Consider the following 18,293-nt stretch of genomic DNA (forward strand, 5'->3'; position numbering starts at 1 on the left):
CATGGTCCGGCAGCCCCTCCTTTCATGTATGACAGGACAAACAGGACTTGGCTGTGTTCATCTGGAAACTCGGCATGGCACATGCTCATGTAGAGTCCGCACTCTGCCTTGAAGTGGTCTAGGTCATCTTGTGACCCAGAGAAGGGGGTAGGGGTGGCTACTTTGGGTGGCTTACAAGCCGGAGTGGGTGTAGGGGCCGGGGCTGGGGCTGTGGGTCTGGTCTGGGTGGCCAGTTGGGCCAGGAGATCTTGGAGCTGGCGGGTCAGCTCCACTATCTGATCTTCCAGGGGGATAGAAGTAGGTTGAACCCTTCTTCTGCTGTCAGGGCTTGGTCCTCGATTGGGGACAGCCTGGCCTCAGGCCTAGGTGTGTGCAGTGTTCCGGGTGGCTGGGTGCTAGACCCTGTCCTCAGCTCCTCAAACTCACTGAAGGGACTAAGTGGGGATTGAGTTGAGAAGAAGGGTAAGTTTCCCTATTCCCTGCCTGGCTGCTATAAAAGGGAAGTGTACTGTACAGTTCATAACGTGACTCTGGGTAAAAGCCAAGCATGTTCCTGCGACTCAGAAAAGGTGTCACATGGGTTAAGGCAAATTGCTCACCTTGAACCACATGATTTTTCCCACAGGCTCACATGCAGGCTGTAGTTGTGGGAGATATGTAGGGATGGGGAGGTCAGGGAAGTGGGGGAAGTCAGGGAGGGTGGTTCTGGGGTGTGGTTGGGTGCCCTGACAGCAGGGTCAGGGGCCGATCCCTGATGGTGCCATGGTAGTGACAAGATACTGTAGTATAACGACCATTAGTTCATTCCCACAGCCTCCAGAAGTTGCCAGAGACCCCAAATCAATCCAATCATGTTTATTTTCAATTCAATCCAAAATCTTCATGTGACATGCGATGAACTTATGGTCATTATAGTACAGTACACTAACACCAATTAGAACAGCCCAAAATCTCTTATTTCTCCCAGGCCAGCTCTCCAACCATCAACCATTGGTTTCCCATCTATTCACCCATTACTATCTCTTCCTGCAGTAGCCAACAACCACAAGACCGCTCCAACCCTCATCGAATTCGCTCCATTCAGGCTGGGGAATTAAGAAAAGACATGAGATTGAGGTTCGCCAACCTGGTTGAAGGGAGTTATTAGGCAGGTCATGCTAACGAGTACTGTTGTAGCATTGCCTAGGTGTGCCTTGTTGGAGGAAGGGAAGGGGTACCCCCCCCCCTGGCATAACGGGCGAGTAGTGTATGGATGCATGCTAGAAGTCCTGGGTTCGATACCAGGCTTGTCCATTTTATGTCAATTGTCCAGTCATGCTGGTTTACGTCATAAGAATTTGGAGCTCCGGATAAGTCCAGTAGTCGCACCGGATACAAATTTCCTCATGCCTGATGGTAGCTTGGTGCAAGGATAGGGCTAGCCACATGTTAGCCAAATGTGGTCACCACTTGTCTACCTTCATAGTGATATTCTGGGGTTTGCTCATTGAAAAAAAGAAATGGATGATGAACAAATCACCTGTATCCAATGGTGAATATGGGACATGGAGGGGCATGGGGTGTGAAAGGTAGTGCAGAACATGGAAATGGATGGGATGATGATGACTCTGTTGGAGAGCAAGTGCATAGCATGTATTTACTCCTATTTACACTGAATATAGATCTGTAGAGCTGACAGCCATCCTGACTGAGTTTCACCACTGAGCCCCATTTCCAACAGACTCCTCTCTGAGTAGCGCTATCCTTAGTTCAGCACCAACTCACCCAGGAGAGTCTCTTAGAGCCAAAGCCAGTGGGCAAGCAAACATTGGGCAAGCAACACTGGGGCAGCCTCTGGACCATGGCAAGATGGACTCAGGAGGAATACTGTACTGGCACGACCAACAACCTGTCACACATCATGCGAAGGTCTTGGATTGAATTAAAAATCAACAAAATTGAATTGATTTATGGCTCCAGTAACTCCTGGAGGCCGTGGGAAGAGGTTGTTGGTCATGCCAGTCAGTATGCTGTACATTTCCCCCTGCTAGATGATTGCTTCCTAGTGTTGGAAGTTTAGGTGGTGTCAGAGACCAGGTCAAGACAAAGGAATGTCTCCATGGCAGAGGGCTTCAGCCTCAGCGACTTATGCCAGGAGCGCTGTGCCAAGTAACACGTCCATGCCCTAACTTACTAAACTGGCAACCAGAACTGAAGGGGGGTAAACTCTAGTCGATTTTATTACTGAGGTGTAACCTATGTACAAGTTGAGTATATATAGTTACAATGAGGGCGGGCCTGCAAATGGCGGAGCCAAGCCGAGCGGAGCTAACGGGGTTAAACATTAGCCGATTGAATATTACTGACAAGTTGGGTTACGGGGTTAACGGAATGGTAGGCGATAACCCAGAAACGGAAAGGAGGGATAGGCCCGAAGGTGGACTTGCAGGGCAAGCAAGTGTATTGCCCAGCAGAGGCAGGAGTGCACTAGCGGACGTTGTTGTGGGGACAACTCCGTGTACCGCAAAAAGTCGGATTCTGCGGAATTTGGTCACCAACACGCAGTACATATCCGCTGACGCTCACAATACTCATTCTATCACTATCCAACACTCCTTACACTCATTCCATATTTTTCCATATTTTCCCCATCATTCCCGACAACCCCAAGCAAAATTCCCACACCCAACCATGCCGCCAATTTCACCCCCCCTCCAGACCTCCATACCCACACTCACAACCCAGCCGTCTTTCCACCCGATAGTGATGCTCTACCACCCTTCTTCACCCCCGGAGCATTTCCCAGAATGGCAATCCCATACCCGGATGGTTCAGCACGGAGTATACTCTCACGTGGTCTTGACAGCACCTGTCAATGGCCACATCTCAAGAAGTACTGCACCAAATGGGACGAATAGGGGCTCGTTGGAAAGCTGGAGACGAGGAGGTTGCTGACGGGAGGATAGGTGGGCGCTGTGGCGAAGCGTTACGGACTTAACTTTTACATTTCCCATTTCGGACCCGTTATGATATATCCCCCATTCATTCATATTTCTCTTATTGTTTCTTTGTTCCCAATTGGATATTCATCATTTACGGTTGCCTAACGGCCCGTTTACATTCCCCCAGTCCATTCATTCCATTTCAAACATATATAAACTAGATAACAGCTTGTACATAACAAGTTAGTATTGAATAGACCCGTGAAGGGACAAGCAGAAGTTGCATCCAAGTGGCAAAGACGCCATCCACGACCCTAACGCCCCCTCTGAGCTAGTTGTTCACATCTAAGACCCCTCACATCATAATACTCAGCCTTGACATCCAAGAGAGATGTAGGTGAGTGTTTGTTTGAGGTTTTTGCAGACTCAGTAGCACCCACAGACCAAAACCCGGCCCAACGAACCACACCCGCACACACTACCACCCTCCCCCTTCTCTCTGTCTCGAGTCTAGGCGATAGACCCGTTACAACGTCGGAGCTGTCCGGAAGCCTTCAGGGCTCCGTACTTAGGGAGGCATAGGTAATAAATTGAAAGAGGGGGTGGTGACCATCGAGGGATACCGAGGTGATTGTGGAATATGGGAGCTCCGAGGTTAGTGAAGAAGGAGCAGAGGTAGTCCGGAGGGATTGGAGGGAGTGGAAGTCGATGGCCGGGGATGGATATGACAGGTGGTCACGAGACCTAAAAGTTTGGACATTCTGGGAATCAAACTGCAAGCTGGTGTGTTACCATTACACTGTCAGGGCCCGGCCTCAGACTTGGAGGCTCCCTGACCCCAACCCCCATCTGACCTGTCCTCACACTATGCAGGGCATGAGATGTATAGTAAAAGAAAGGGAAATATATACACTTGCCTATGTGGGGCATGAGATGAGAAGAAGGGTAAAAGTCTCATCTCCCCGCATGGTTGCTATATAAAGGAATGGGTCACATGCCCACAACTATACAGCGCCTAGAGTTGTGTAGTGTGACCCGGAGGGAACATCCAGGTGGCAGTGCCCAGTAAGCGTGGGAATGTTCTGGGCGAGTTGCTTTGCCCAGAACTGTGGCTGTGACCTGTGGGAACATTCTGGGCGAGCTGCTCGCTCAGAAAGTTCCCACGCTATCCCGTGCGCGCGGATACACAACACAGAAAGGCAACAACAAGGCAACAATGAAGGAATGGAAGGAAGGGATTGGTTGGGGAGTCTGGGGCACCCTAGGGCAGGGTGCTGAACCCTGACATACACCAAATGCCCCTTATAGGCCAAGGTGGTTTCCAACACCTAGTTGCGCAGCGGAGAAGAAACGATCGGGCGAGGGGGGGAAGCTTGTTGCGGAGCGTTGTTGGCCATTGCGCGACATATCCGTAGTTCGACGTTAGAGATTCTCCTGGTAAGTTCCCATTGATCTATTAGAATACCAACCTTGCATCGGGTAGTTGTGTAGCGGTTATTCGTAGCGGTCATTCTGGGGCGCTTTGAGGCGTTGGGGGCATTTTTCCCCTCTTATTCAACTTAAAACTCCCTTTGTACGACGACGTTGCCACTCAGGAATGTCGCGTATATAAGGGAGGAATTTCTTAGACTTTTCTCCCTCAGATCTCTTATTCGAGTCTGAGGTGAGAACCATTCTATATCTCCTATTATAACTCATGTATAACTCTTGTCGCAGTCTTACGCGACATAGTCACTATTCTAATATGATCGCACTGATATAGCGTTACTGAGGCTCGGTGGAGACGTCACTAGGGCATTCAAGGTGCGAAAAGGAAAGGACTCCTTTGTTTACCGCTGTGGAAAATCATCGGATAAAAGGGTGTTGCTGTCTACATGCAAGACCACATCGGAAGAGTTAGCGGCTCGCCGCCGCAAGGAGCGCGAAGGCGAACAGGAGCGTCGCAGAAGTTTGTGGACTGCTGGGGAGGTATGTTCTGTTGCTCTTGGTATTGCACGAGTTCTCGCTGAAGCCGTGAGTTAGCGGGCGTCGATGTACAATGTGCTAGAGGCCGATCATAAGGCTGGACTCTCATCATTGCCCGTCCTGTCACGATGCGAGAGAGGATCGGCGGATCGAGCTGAAGTGGAGACCCAAGCAGTTGGTGAGTTAACTGACGACTTAACGGTAGCTATTGCTTTATGGCGGTGGGGTGAGGCGGTGGAGATTGTCGAGCGAGGTAAGGTTCTGGGCCAATTACAATACCATCATAGGCATGATGTTGTCCCATAGGCCAAAAGGACCTCGCGGCGTTGCCCTCTTTGGCCCCCAAACTGACGTCACTCATTGCCGAATTGACTTCAGCTCTCTTACACTCACTCTCAGACCCCTCACTCAGTAAGTCAGCTGTCGTGGGTGTCACGTCTCTCCTTCTCCGTTTGAACGAAGGCATTGCTGCTCGTAACGTGTTCCTTTCCGCGCGTGGTTCGCTCACCAAGAAACGCACCAGGATGATTGCATTCGAGGGTGAAGTATCCACCTATATTGCTGAGCTCGCATTTGTGGTCTTCACTAGCATCAAGCACACGGCTAATTGGTACTTGGCTAGTTTTGAGGAGAACGAGATGGCATCCAGTATGTTGCGACATTGATACCTTGAGAACTGATTGCTCATTTGAACGATTCAGCACTGATCCAATGGGCCAGAGAGCAGATTGAATGCTTTGCGACTATGTTCAAGCGGCAAGTGAACGATCCGCACATTGGACAACAGGATGTTGATGCGTCAATCTTGGCGATGCTAGATCAAAACAAGAAGGTATTTAGCTCTCTCCAGATTTTACATGATAATGGGAAGGATTTCGCGCATCTTCTCATGACCCTGATAGAACCGCTTGCTCTGTCATCTTTGACGACTGTGCCCTTGCCATCTACATTCACTCCTTCCAATGCATCAATCCCTCCCCTTGGATCCCCCCAGCCTCCAACGCTCAATATCTCAACGTCTCCACTCAAACTGTCCAACACCTCAGCGCGTGCACCTCACTACTTCCGTCCCGCCTTACGGTCTCCGAAAAGCCAAAGAGCCGGAGCGTGACACCTGATCCTTCCAACCCTCCCCCCAGCGCGTTCCAGACCATTAAGAAGCCCCGGTACACGAGCCACGACGGGCCCATCCCCCCCGACGTGAGCGTGGACGGTGACACTTGACCTTGTATCGGTTATTCGCATTGGTGGCAAAATGCAAAGCATGAGATGATAGCTTACCTCGCTCCAGCTCCCTGCACTGGACTTGTGGGAGGAGGGCAACGTTGTTATGGTCCGATTTACGCATCCGTCTGCCTTCCTTCCAGAGAAATGGACCGTTCGACTCCCTCCGGTCTCCCATCGACGTTTGAACCGACATTACACAAAGTGGGAGCGTTTGCACACGTGTCCAATGAGTGGAAGCATGAAGAGTGATGGGGAGCAAGTAGATGTGAGGTGTATGATATGCATGATGGATAGAAAACTACTTACAGCTAACGGAAAAAATTTGTGCGTCTAATATTATGTTTGAAATTGGGAATCGCCGTTACAACATGTTACAACAATTTTTGAAGCTGATTCCGTTACAATGCTCAAATGTCACCTTGCTCGATGTTGCAACCGGGGGCACCCGTTCTTGGTGCTGGGAAGGTGGGTGAGGGACCCGAATGTTAGGCTTTACCTATAATTTATTTGACCACACAAGGCGTTAATGCCGATGGAGGTCTTACCCATTACTGTAAATAAGTGTCACATCTCATATGAAGGTCATATTGCAGTTTATGTAAGTAGACCCGCAGGCCAGCAATCGATAAAGATAGCGGTTAAGCGCCAGTTATGCGGAGGATGCCGGGGTCTCGTGCACAGGTGCTAATTGTTCATCGAAATGCCTCCTAAGAAGCGAAAGATATCTGACCTTACCGCCAATGACGTGAATGCGCTCTCACTTACTCTCAACGAGTTCCAAATGGCCCTAGTCGAAGACGACGAAGACCTTCCACCTGGTCTCATCACTGCTTTAGAGCAATTCCGCGAGAAGCTTCAAGTTGTTAAGGTGCCGACCGTTTTATCAACTTGCTGCCACGGAGACTCATTGTTGATATCGGACAGCACGTCTCTTTCTCGAAAGTCGACTCCTTTGTACTGCTGCAAGTAAATATCAAGTCAGGCCCTCTATTTCTGGTTCCAGAGAAGAAGGCACTTGCCGAAGAACTGGGGTCGGCAGAAATTGGGGACAGGGCTCTTTCAATGAAGGTTTTGAAAGAGCTGATAGAGTTGGTTCGAAAGCATGTGTCTGTTACAGTAAGTAAGATGTACGGTTTTTTTTTTGTCCTTAACTCAAGCCTTTGCTAGACTGAGGCCGGGTGCAGAGTTTTGATAAATCTTGTGTTACTCCGTGTTGCCTCCGCCATGTCTACTGACCAAATGGATGTCAACATCATACCTGAATACCCTATTCCCAAGACCTTGTTCCTGGGCAATCACTCCTTCGGTGGGGTGGTGGACTTTCTCATGACGAAACTACCTGAACGATATACCTGTAGGACCATGGTCCTTCCAGACTAAATATTCTAACCCTTGTTGTACAGCTTTTTTGCTCGACGATCCAGTGACTGCACTTGGAAATCCAACTGCGATCGATGGACCCGTGACCTCAAATATATTTGAGGCAAAGCGTGATAACGTGCGAGCAGCCATTCCTCCAGCTGTCATAGCTGCTGCATCTCATTGTAGCCAACATGGGTGCGAGGGAGCTGCCCCCATTCCATACTATCCTCACACTAGTACTTAGGATATCGGTACTCAGAGGGTGTATAACTAGTGGAGAACAGTGGGTCTTTTTTGTGTATAGTGCTACAAGTGGTGGTGGAGGCTCGGTCTCCTGTTCAAATCAATATGAGATTGGACCACAATATGAAGGCTTACCACTTATCCTTGGTCTCCTCCATGACTGGGTTAGTGTTGCAATTGAATCCCTTGTATCAAAATTTGACATCTTTCCATAGGTTGACAATGCAGAGAATCTTCAGCAAGTTTACTTTACATCTAAATGACAGGGAATCCTGGGTGCTGTCAATGGACTTTCTTGGTGGTTTTCCCAGTCAATATAGTACATGAATAACAATGGGCTCCTTAGGGACTCTGTTGCACCAATGCTACAGTTTTCCCCTGTGAGGCTGATTTCACTAATCTGCACCTCAGAGTCACAAACATCATGTATATCTTGGCAACCACATAAGCTAGCCACTTGCAGTTTGCTGCAAAATGTTTGTCCTATCTAACCACAGAAGGTATTATGAATCATAATACTTGTGCCATGGTGATTTTTTGGTATCATAAAAATGAGAAAAATCACACCTTTCTGTCAGGGGATGACCTCTGGGTCCCCATGACCCTTCCCTACAACCCACAACCTGACCTGTGACAGCCCATCACAGGGCACAGTGCTACTGTGGGTAAAGAAGGTTAGCTTCTCACTTTTCCACAGTGGCCCCAGGTACTGGGTGAAGTGGGGCTGGGTGGGGCTGGGTCAGGTGGGTGTGCCCTGACAGTAATAGGAGGGGGAGAATCTGGTTTATTACCCTGTGGCCTTGTTGTCATGTGGCTATCCTGTCTGGTACTTAGTGGGTACATGAGGGGATTGTCATTACAAGAGAAGGGTGTACATGTGTGTCATCAGGGTTTATGATCCTTGGGGTTGGTAGCATCAGTGTGTTTTGTCAAGGTGTATGTTGTCAATAATAAATCTATTCCTTCTTCCTCTCTCTTCCCCCCTGCTCCTTGATCTACATCCTTTGAGTCCCATTCTCATGCAGTTCAGCTCAGTTGTTCAGTTTTTTGTCTGTTGCATGGGAAATTCTCAGAAATTTCACAAGCTTGGATATTCCCTTGGGCTGTCCCATAAGGTTTATGAAGGGCCATTGTCTCCACTGGAGGGGGCAGTCTTCCAGGATGTGGGGCCTCATTTGTAACTTGGCTCCACAGTGGCATCCTTCAGGTTCTGTTTGGATTCTGAATCGATGGGAGTATTCCCCAGTGTGGGTGTGCCCCATGCAGAATTGGATAGTGTGGCTAAACATTTTTTGGTCCAACTCCTTGAAATGCTTGGTTTCTTTTAGGGACATTTGCAGCATAGAAACCTGAGCATGGGCTTTGTGTGTTCACCCAGCATAGCTTCCACTCCTCTTCCATTTCTTTCCTGTGTCAGCCTTCTACATATGGAAGTGATTTGTAGTTATCTCTGTATGGTCTGCAAGAGGCTCCAGACTTAGCTAGTTGGTCTACTTTCTCATTGCCTTTGATGCCACTGTGGCTGGGCATGGCATAGTGCAATCCAGACATCCTCATCATTTTGGGTGAGCTCCAATACAATTTTCCTGAACACCCTGGCCTGCTCTTGGGCTTTACCCAGTTTTGCCTGGAATGTCATATCCATACAATCCTGACCTCCACTCCAGGTTCCCAGAACTTGTCAGGGTTCAGCACCCTGCCTTAGGGTGCCCTGGACTCCCCACCTGCTTTACTCCCTTTATTCTTTGATTGTTGCCTTGTTGTTGCCTTTGTGTGTTGTGTACACGTGCACATGGGATAGCATGGGAACTTTCTGAGCAAGCAGCTCACCCAGAATGTTCCCATACTTACAGGGCACTGCCACCTGGATGTTCCCTCTGGGTCACACTACACAACTCTAGGAGCTGTATAGTTGTGGGCATGTGACCCATTCCTTTATATAGCAACCATGCAGGGAGATGAGACCTTTACCCTTCTTCTGCCCCGCATAGGCAAGTGTATATACTCCCTTTCTTTTACTACACATCTCATGCCCTGCATAGTGTGAGGTCAGGGTGCCTCCAGGTCCGAGGCCAGGCCCTGACAGAACTCCAAAACTGACTCCAGAGCCCACTTCCCTTCCATCTCCAACCTCAACCTCAACACCTTCCAGACAAGCACGCAACACTATGCTCCTGACTCCAGACCTTGGCTCCAGAATCCCATTTGCATGTCCATCTCCAGAACCTCTGGTTATCTCCATTGTATTGGTTAGCTAATTCTATTTATTTACCTTTGCCAATATTCTGGAGTTTAACTTCCGAGTTTGGACTTTCCAGACTTACTTCAGACCTTGCAGCTATTGCATTGTCCCATTCAATTCCACTGGGCTGCTGCTTCTTTCTATTCAGTCAGCTAGCCATTCCCCACTCCCATCCTACCTCCTTTGGGAAACACCATTGAGTCAAACCCTTGACCCTTGGTGTTGTTCCCCTTCCAGTTCCCTTTGTCTCTTTTCAGACTACCCTTGTTCCTTTTGACTCCGGACCCCTCCTTTATATACAATGTACCTAGTAACTTGTAACCTCAGTCTAAAATTGACTTGATTCCCCCTAAGAGACTTCCCCCTCACTAGATCCAAAATTAGGGACCCCCAGGACAACCAGCAATGGCACAGTGTGTCATATCCATCCATGGCCATCGTCTTCCACTACCTCCGATCCTTCCGGATTACCTCCGCTCCTTCTTCACTAACCTCAGAGCCCCCGTATTTGTTAGAACTGGGCAAGGGTGGACAATTCCGGAGGGGAACTGGAGACTTAGCAAGGAGGGACCTTGGCCTCAGTGACTCATGCGGAGCACTGTGCCATTGCTGTTTGTCCATTTGGTCCTTAATTTCAGAGGCAGTGAGCAGGGAGTCTCTAGGGGGCATTTCAGGTCAATTTTAGACTGAAGGTCCAAAATGAGTATGTACAGGCACCTGTATATAATAGGGAGATGATAGCACAAGGAAAACAAAGGGGGTCCAAATCGGAACAAAGGCGTCTGAACAGGAACAAAGGGATGATGGAAGCAGAGTGGTACCGAAGGTCATAGGTCAGAACCTGTGGTACATCTGAAAGGAGATAGGGAGGGCAAAGCCCAGAGGGGCAGGAGGACGAGGTGAAGTGGGGATGATGACTAACTGGCTAGAATGGAGAGAAGCAGCAGTCCAAATAAGGATGAGGGGAAAGTGCAAAAGATACATTACAAATGGTGAAAGTGCCGAGTATGATCTGTGGAGCTTGGAGGCTGCAGAGGTTACAGAGGTTATGGAGGTGGGGTTGAAAGTCCAAGGAATGTTGGCAATGGTGTTTACATAGTATGAGGTCACCAATGCAATGGACTTAAGCCGAGGTGGAGTCAAAGTCCAAGGTCAGAACTATGATGGAATCTTGGAGTGAAGGTACAAGCAGCGTCTGAGTACAGGGTATGGGACAGCGGTGGAAGGTCGTAACTTGCCGGAGGTTTGGCGGAAGAGGGTCAGAGGGAGGAGAGAGAAGAGAGGAGTGGGGAGAGGAGTGGAGGAGAGGAAAGGTGTCAGGTCCGAAGGTGAGTATTGGAGTGGATGGAAGTAGGGTAGGAGAGTGACAGAAGGGTGGAGGTGTCATGAGGAGTAAGAGGAGGAGTAAGAGGAGGAGGGTGGCAAGAGGAGTGATGTTCAGTCTGAGGTGAGTATCGGAGCAGATGGAGATAGGGTAGGACTCTGGAGGTGGTGAAGATGGGGGTCCAGGAGTTGGATTGGCATCAGGTATGTACAGATACAGTATTCTGCAATCACCTCCGACTCCCTCGATGGTCACCACCCCCTCTTTTCAATATATACCTATGCCTCCCTAAGTACAGAGCCCCAAAGGCTTCCAGACAGCTCCGACATCCACTAGCGCACTCCTGCCCCCGCTGGGCAATTCACTTGCCTGCCCTGCAAGTTTACCTTTGGGCCTATCCCTCCTTTCCATTTCTGGGTTATTGCCTGCCATTCCGCTAACCCCATAACCCAACTCGTCAGTAATATTCAGTCAGCTAATGTTTAACTCTGTTAGCTCCACTCTGCTCAGTCCCGCCATTCACAGGACCGCCTCGCTGTAACTATATATATACTTAACTTGTAGATAGGTTACACTCCAGTGATAAAATCGACCAGAGTTGATCCCCCTTTTTAGTTCTCATTGCCAGTAAGTAAATTAGGGCAAGGACATGTAACTTGGCTCAGCGCTCCTGGTCTGAGTTGCTGAGGCCGAAGCCCTCCACCATGGAGACAACTCCTTCATCTCGTTTCTGGTCTCTAACAGTATTTTATCACTCCCTGACAGTACACATCTTGTATGGCACCCAAAGCCCCTTGCACTCGTTCACAACTACGCACATTGGTTCCTAACTCCGCCTCACCATCCCCCGAACCCTCACAGCCTGGTCCTAGTTGTCTGGCGAGAAACCCAGTTGAGTTTTGCAGCTTCTCTAATTTAGAAACCCCTCTCCCATCGACTCTGATCATGCATCCCGTTAGAAATCGATCACCAGTTGCAGATTCCGACTTCGGAGACGCCATGGAACAGCCCATAGATCCAGTACACTTCTTTGGACTCGGTTCCGAGGTCCCCGATTTCATCGACCCTCCTCCTGCTGATCCTCCCATCCCCACTGTTCCAGCCACTGACGTTGCCGAGCCCATCCCCAATGTAGCTATCACACAGCTAGCCCAGGCCATCGCCAGTTTGGCTCATCACACTGGACGTCCACCTCCTCCACCATCTTCCGCTCTCTGGACCAAGGTCCGTGAGCCCAAACAGTTCAATGGAAAAGATCCCTGTGAACTCCGAGTATTCCTGGTCCAGTGTGAACTGAACTTCCAGGACCATCCCCTTGCTTTCGCTAGTGACCGCGCCAAGGTCATCTTTGTGCAGTCCTACCTCAAAGGGATGGCTCTTGATTGGTTTGAGCCGGACCTGCTGTTCGATCAGAATTCTCTACTTCATCCTCGTTGGATGAATAACTACCAGGAGTTTGTCAACGAACTTCAAACCAACTTCGGTCCTCATGATCCTGTGGGCAACGCTGAAGTCCAACTTATGAACCTGGATATGAAGGATGGGCACCACATCAATAAGTATGTTGTCGAGTTCAATCGACATGCTTCTCAACTTCATGGTTATGGAGAAGCCGCGCTCCATCATTTTTTCTATAACAGATTTCCAGAATGCATCAAGGATGACATTGCCAGGGTAGGGAAACCTTCTACCCTTTCGGAACTTCACACCCTTTCACAGACCTTCAATGCACGCTATTGGGAGCATAAAACCGAAGTAACTCATTGTGCAAAACCCTCCTCCTCCAATGTCTTCGACAAGACCACTACCGCTTCTCGCTCCGACCCCGCTCCTTCCTCCTCATTCAACTCCACTTCTGGTAGCAAGCATCCGAAGGACAACAAGAAGTCCGAGGCCAGCTCCGCTAAGCCGGATCTTTCATCAAAACTCGGAGACAATGGCAAGCTCACACCACAAGAGTGTAAGCATCATCTCGACGAGAAACTTTGCATGTTCTGCAGTCAGTCTGGCCATATGGTCAAGGACTGCCCCAAGTCTTCTTCTCACACATCTAAGGCCCGCATGGCCCAGACCGGGGAGCAAGGATCCGCTTCTGCAGAGGCAAAAAATTAGTCTGCACCATGGACTCCGCACAGACCGGGGGTTGTGATTCTTCCCTCCATGCACTCAAAGAAGTGTGCTTAAACATGTCTTCCATCTCCGACTTATCCTCCCTCCACATTCCCATTTCTTTTTCTCTTTCCGATGGTCTATTTTCTCCTCTTAATGCTGACCCTTCAGTTGATGTTCTACCTGTTGTAGATAGTGTTGCTGATGTATCACTCTCTCCTCCTCCTCCACCTCCGACTACTTCCATAGATTGTTCCACCTCTCTTGTCATATCCATACAATCCCGACCTCCGCTCCGGGCTCCCGGAACTCCGCACTCCGACTTCTGGAGCCCTACTTCCCTTCCATCACCTTCTCCTTGCCGACTCCCAAGAGGTTATCCCACCTCCGGCTCGGACACCACCTTCGGTCCGACTCCGGAACATTCCGGGTCCGACCCCAACCTCGACACCTTCCAGACGAGTATGCAAAACCTATGCTCCCGACTCCGGACCTCCGCTCCTCTATCCCGTTCACGTCTCGTCTCCGGAACCTCCGGTCTTAGCTCCGACCTCGGACTTTGACCCCACCTCCGCTTATACCCATTGTATTGGTTAGCTCATTCCATTTAATTACCTTTGCCAATATTCCGGAGTTTAACTTCCGATTTCGGACTTTCCGGACTTACTCCGGACCTTGCAACTATTGCATTGTCCATTTCAATTCCGCTATTCTCCCTCATTCCTATTTGGGCTGCTGCTTCCTTTCTATTCAGTCAGCTAGCCATTCCCGACTCCCATCCTCCTTCCTTCCTCCTTGGGTCTTGGCCCTTCATTCCTCCTTTGGGAAACACCATTGAGTCAAACACTTGACCCTCGGTGTTGTTCCTCTTTCCATCCCCCTTTGTCTCCTTTTGTCCTACCCTTGTTCCTTTTGATTCCGGACCCCTCCTTATATACAATGTACCTAGTAACTTGTAACCTCAGTCCGAAATCGACTGGAATTCCCCCCCAAGAGACTTTCCCTCTGCTAGATCCGAAATTAGGGACCCCCAGGACAACCAGCAATGGCACAGCGCTCCGCTTGAGTCGCTGAGGCCAAGGTCCTTCCATGCTAAGTCTCCGATTCCATTCCGGAGTCGTCCGAATCCGCACGTTCTAACATCTCTCTCTTCTCCTGTTTCATCTTCCCTGTCCGATGTAAGGACAAAAAATAAACTCTTCCGTACCTATGAGAACGTTCCTGCACTCATAGACTCTGGGTCTTCGGACTGCTTCATCGACGACACATTCGTGAAGAAGTTGGCCCTGAAGACATATCAGATTAAACCTCTACAACTATGCCTTTTTGATGGTAGCACTAACTCAATCATAACCCATGCCGTTGATGTTCCCCTCTGCTTTGCTTCCAGAAACATCACCCCCATGACTTTCTTTGTCACATCGCTGGATGGATCTTGTTCTCTAGTCCTAAGACACAACTGGCTTACCCGCTACAATCTGTTGATTGACTGGGTCTCAAGCAGTATTATGTTCCAAACTTCCAAACCTACCAAGACAGTTACTCTGAGCTCTCCCCTGTTGTCTCCAGCACCACTGCCATCTTCCAACATCCAACCATCTGATGTTCCGCTAGCACCTCAGTCCCAGGCTCCCTTTCCTCCATTACCATCTATTGAGTTCATCAGCCGTTCCGCATTTGCGAAGGCTTGTCAACTCGAAGGATCTGTATCCTTCAGCCTAACCATCCCTTCCGAGGACAGCCACTTGAGGGCTGCCTCATCCCACACCAATTCCGTTGACCTTTCAGCCATTCTGAAGGAGTACAATGAGTTTGCAGATGTGTTCAGTAAGAGCAAAGCCTTGATGCTAGCACCACACCGTGAGCACAACCTGAAGATCGACCTTGAGGAAGGCACTTCACCACCCTTGGGAACTATGTATTCCCTCTCTACTTCGGAACTTGAGGCTCTCCAGGCATTCTTAGATGAACACCTAGCTGTCAGGGCACACACCCTGACTAGCCTGGACCCGGACCCGCGTCCGGACCCGGACCTGGACCCGCATGTGCGCCTCCGCCCTGCACGCTCCATGCACCGCATGCTCCGGGCCCGGTTCCTACCCTTCATGTGACTTCCGGGTATCCCCGGAAGTTTTCGCCATATTGGGGCCACTGTGGGAAAGTGAGAAGTTAACCTTCTTCTCACTTTCTTACCCACAGTAGCTATGCCCTGAGATGGGCTGTGTTTACAGGCCAGACTGTGGACTGTAGAGAGGGGTCATGGGGACCTGGGGTCCGTCCCCTGACACTAGCCTCTGGGTTCATTTGTCCTGCTATTTCTGCTCATGTGGCACCGGTCCTCTTCATCTGCAAAAAGGACAGATCCCTCTGTCTTTGCATTGACTTCCAAGGGCTGAACAAGATCACCAAGAAAGATCGCTACCCACTTCCCCGCATCTCAGACCTCCTTGATGCACCTAGCCATGCCACTGTCTATACCAGACTCGACCTCTGGCATGCTTACCACCTGGTCTGCATTGCAGCAGGTGACAAGTGGAAGATTTCCTTCCGCATGCGCTATGGTTCCTACAAGTGGCTTGTTATGCCATTCAGTCTCATGAATGCACCTGCAGCCTTCCAGTGATTTGTCAACATGATCTTTGCCGACCTCTTGGACGTTTCTGTGATAGTCTACCTAGACAACATCCTTACCTACTCAGAAGACGTGGCTTCGCACCAGGAGCATGTCCAAGGAGTTCTTAGGAGACTCCGCAAACATGGCCTATACACCAATCTGAAGAAATGCGAATTTCATATGGACACCATGGAATATCTCGGATACTGCCTTTCTCCCTCCGGACTCACCATGTCCATCGAGAAGGTCAAAGCTGTCCAAGATTAGCCTGAGGTCAAGGATGTCCAGTCCTTCCTTGGCTTTGCTAACTTCTATCAGCATTTCATTGTCAGGGACGGCTTGAGGAAGGCAGGGGTAGCGGTGTAGCGCTCGGCGCTAGCGGCCCAGGTGGCGGCGGGGTGGTGGGACCGTATAGTGGGCAGCCCTCACTTGGGCTTACGTCCCTGTGTGGCTTCTTAGGCTGAAGCGGGAAATGTATTGTTATTAGGGTGGGAAGCTAGACTAAACTAGGGTACTTGCCTGAAGCGGGAAATGAGAAGAAGGTTACTTCTTCAGTCCTGCTTTGGCTTAGTGTATATACATGTGTGAACGGGTCATGTGGGGGTGCCATGTCACCCTCGGATGAAGCCGGGTTACTGCGGGTGGCTCCGTGGTCGATCCCGAGTGTTGGAGGGGAGATACAAGTAGGAGTGCGCGGCGTGTCCGGCATTGCGGTGCCCCTATGGGGTGCTCAGCGTCGGATGCGTCCATGCTACAAGTGTAGGAAAGGAAGAGAGGTCGTCTGTATAAAGATAGAAAAAGGAAAAGAGAAGAAGGAAAGAAGAGAGAATGAGAGGATGAGGGAAAAGGAAAGGAGGCGGCAGCGGCGGCGGCAGCATGCCCTGACATTCATCCCCCAATACTCTGACATTGTGGTACCCTTGACACGCCTCACGCGTAAAGGAGCCCCCTGGTTATTCTCTGATGACTGTCACTCCACTTTCAACACCCTGAAAGAAGCCTTCATGTCTGCTCCCATCTGTCAGAGACCAGGGTCGAGATGAAGGAATGTCTCCGTAACGGAGGGCTTCGGCCTCAGCGACTTCTGCCAAGAGCGCTGTGCCTAGTGACACGTCCGTGCCCTAACTTACTGACTGGCAATTAGAACCTAGGGGGGTAACTCTAGTTGATTTTTCTACTGGGGCGTAACCTATGTACAAGTGGGATATATATATGGTTACAGCGGAGACGGTTCCGCAATTGGTGGAGCCGAACGGAGCGGAGCTAACGGGGTTTAACCATTAGCTGACTGAATATTACCGACGAGTCGGTTTGCGGGGTTAGCGGAAAGGCAGGCGATAACCCAGAAACGGAAAGGAGGGATAAGCCCAAAGGTGGACTCTGCAGGGCAGGCGAGTGTATTGCCCAGCGGAGGCGGGGGTGCGCTAGCGGATGTCGGAGCTGTCCGGAAGTCTTCGGGGCTCCGTACTTAGGGAGGCGTAGGTAATAAATTGAAATGAGGGGGTGGTGACCATCGAGGGGTACCGAGAGGATTGCGGAATAATGGGGGCTCCGAGGTTAGTGAGGGAGGAGCAGAGTTGGAACGGAGGGATCGGAGGGACTGGAAGTTGATGGCCGGGAATGGATATGACACCATCCTGACACATTGGGTACCCGATGCCCCTCTCATTGTAGAAACCGACACCTCCAATTATGTGATCTCCGGAATCCTGTCCATCTGTTGTGATGACAGAGAGGTTCACCCCATCGCTTTCCGCTCTAGAACACTTTCGGCGCTGGAGCTCAATTATGACACCCATGATAAGGAACTGCTCACTATTCACGACATGTTCCGATCTTGGCACCACTACCTTGAAGGTTCAGGAACCCCAATCGACATTGTCACTGACCACAAGAACCTCGAGTATTTCTCTACCACCAAATTGACCCAGCAGCAAGCCCACTGGTCAGAGTTCCTCTCCCAGTTCCACATGACTGTCCGATTCTGTCCCGGAAGACTCGGAGTGAAACCAGATGCGTTGACTAGATGCTGGGATGTCTATCCCAAAGAAGGGGATATGGACTACGCTCGCATCAATCCACAGAACTTCCAACCAGTCTTCACTTCAGAGCAGCTCACTGCGTCCTTACGAGCCACATTCCTCGCTGCCACAGTAATCTGGGCAGCCATACTTGTCGACACAGAGGCTCTCCATCGAGACATTCTAGCCTCCCTCTCCTCCAATACCACAATCTCTTCTCATCTTGCTTTCCCCAATTCCCACTGGTCCATTGATGCCGAAGGCT

General features: G+C 50.1%; 2 protein-coding genes across 2 annotated transcripts; both read left to right on the forward strand.

Annotated features, from left to right (window-relative positions):
* Positions 1 to 2,854: 2,854 nt before the first annotated feature.
* On the forward strand, positions 2,855 to 5,997 carry EI90DRAFT_3121046 (Cullin repeat-like-containing domain protein; the record flags this gene model as incomplete). The annotated part of the gene is made up of 7 exons (XM_039063366.1): positions 2,855 to 2,945; positions 4,684 to 4,724; positions 4,803 to 4,889; positions 4,944 to 5,064; positions 5,092 to 5,139; positions 5,193 to 5,534; positions 5,588 to 5,997. The coding sequence occupies 7 exons, from the start codon at positions 2,855 to 2,857 to the stop codon at positions 5,995 to 5,997; spliced, it is 1,140 nt and encodes a 379-aa protein (XP_038918127.1).
* Positions 5,998 to 6,785: 788 nt separating this feature from the next.
* Positions 6,786 to 8,054, forward strand: EI90DRAFT_2993534 (uncharacterized protein). The gene is made up of 6 exons (XM_039056152.1): positions 6,786 to 6,981; positions 7,038 to 7,229; positions 7,281 to 7,467; positions 7,517 to 7,670; positions 7,720 to 7,882; positions 7,934 to 8,054. Exons 1-6 carry the CDS (start codon positions 6,814 to 6,816, stop codon positions 7,979 to 7,981), a joined length of 912 nt encoding a protein of 303 aa, XP_038918128.1. The 5' UTR covers positions 6,786 to 6,813; the 3' UTR covers positions 7,982 to 8,054.
* Positions 8,055 to 18,293: the final 10,239 nt, after the last annotated feature.

The sequence above is a fragment of the Cantharellus anzutake genome (assembly GCF_015039405.1).
Source record: "Cantharellus anzutake strain C23 chromosome Unknown EI90scaffold_15, whole genome shotgun sequence".
Classification (NCBI taxonomy): Eukaryota; Fungi; Basidiomycota; class Agaricomycetes; order Cantharellales; family Hydnaceae; genus Cantharellus; species Cantharellus anzutake.

Bases quoted from the DNA above. Each gene is read 5' to 3' on its own strand.
- EI90DRAFT_2993534 (XM_039056152.1), top strand. From the start codon at position 6,814: ATGCCTCCTAAGAAGCGAAAGATATCTGACCTTACCGCCAATGACGTG. The intron at 6,982-7,037 runs GTGCCGACCGTT...GATATCGGACAG, and splicing joins AGAAGCTTCAAGTTGTTAAG to CACGTCTCTTTCTCGAAAGT. The intron at 7,230-7,280 runs GTAAGTAAGATG...AGCCTTTGCTAG, and splicing joins GAAAGCATGTGTCTGTTACA to ACTGAGGCCGGGTGCAGAGT.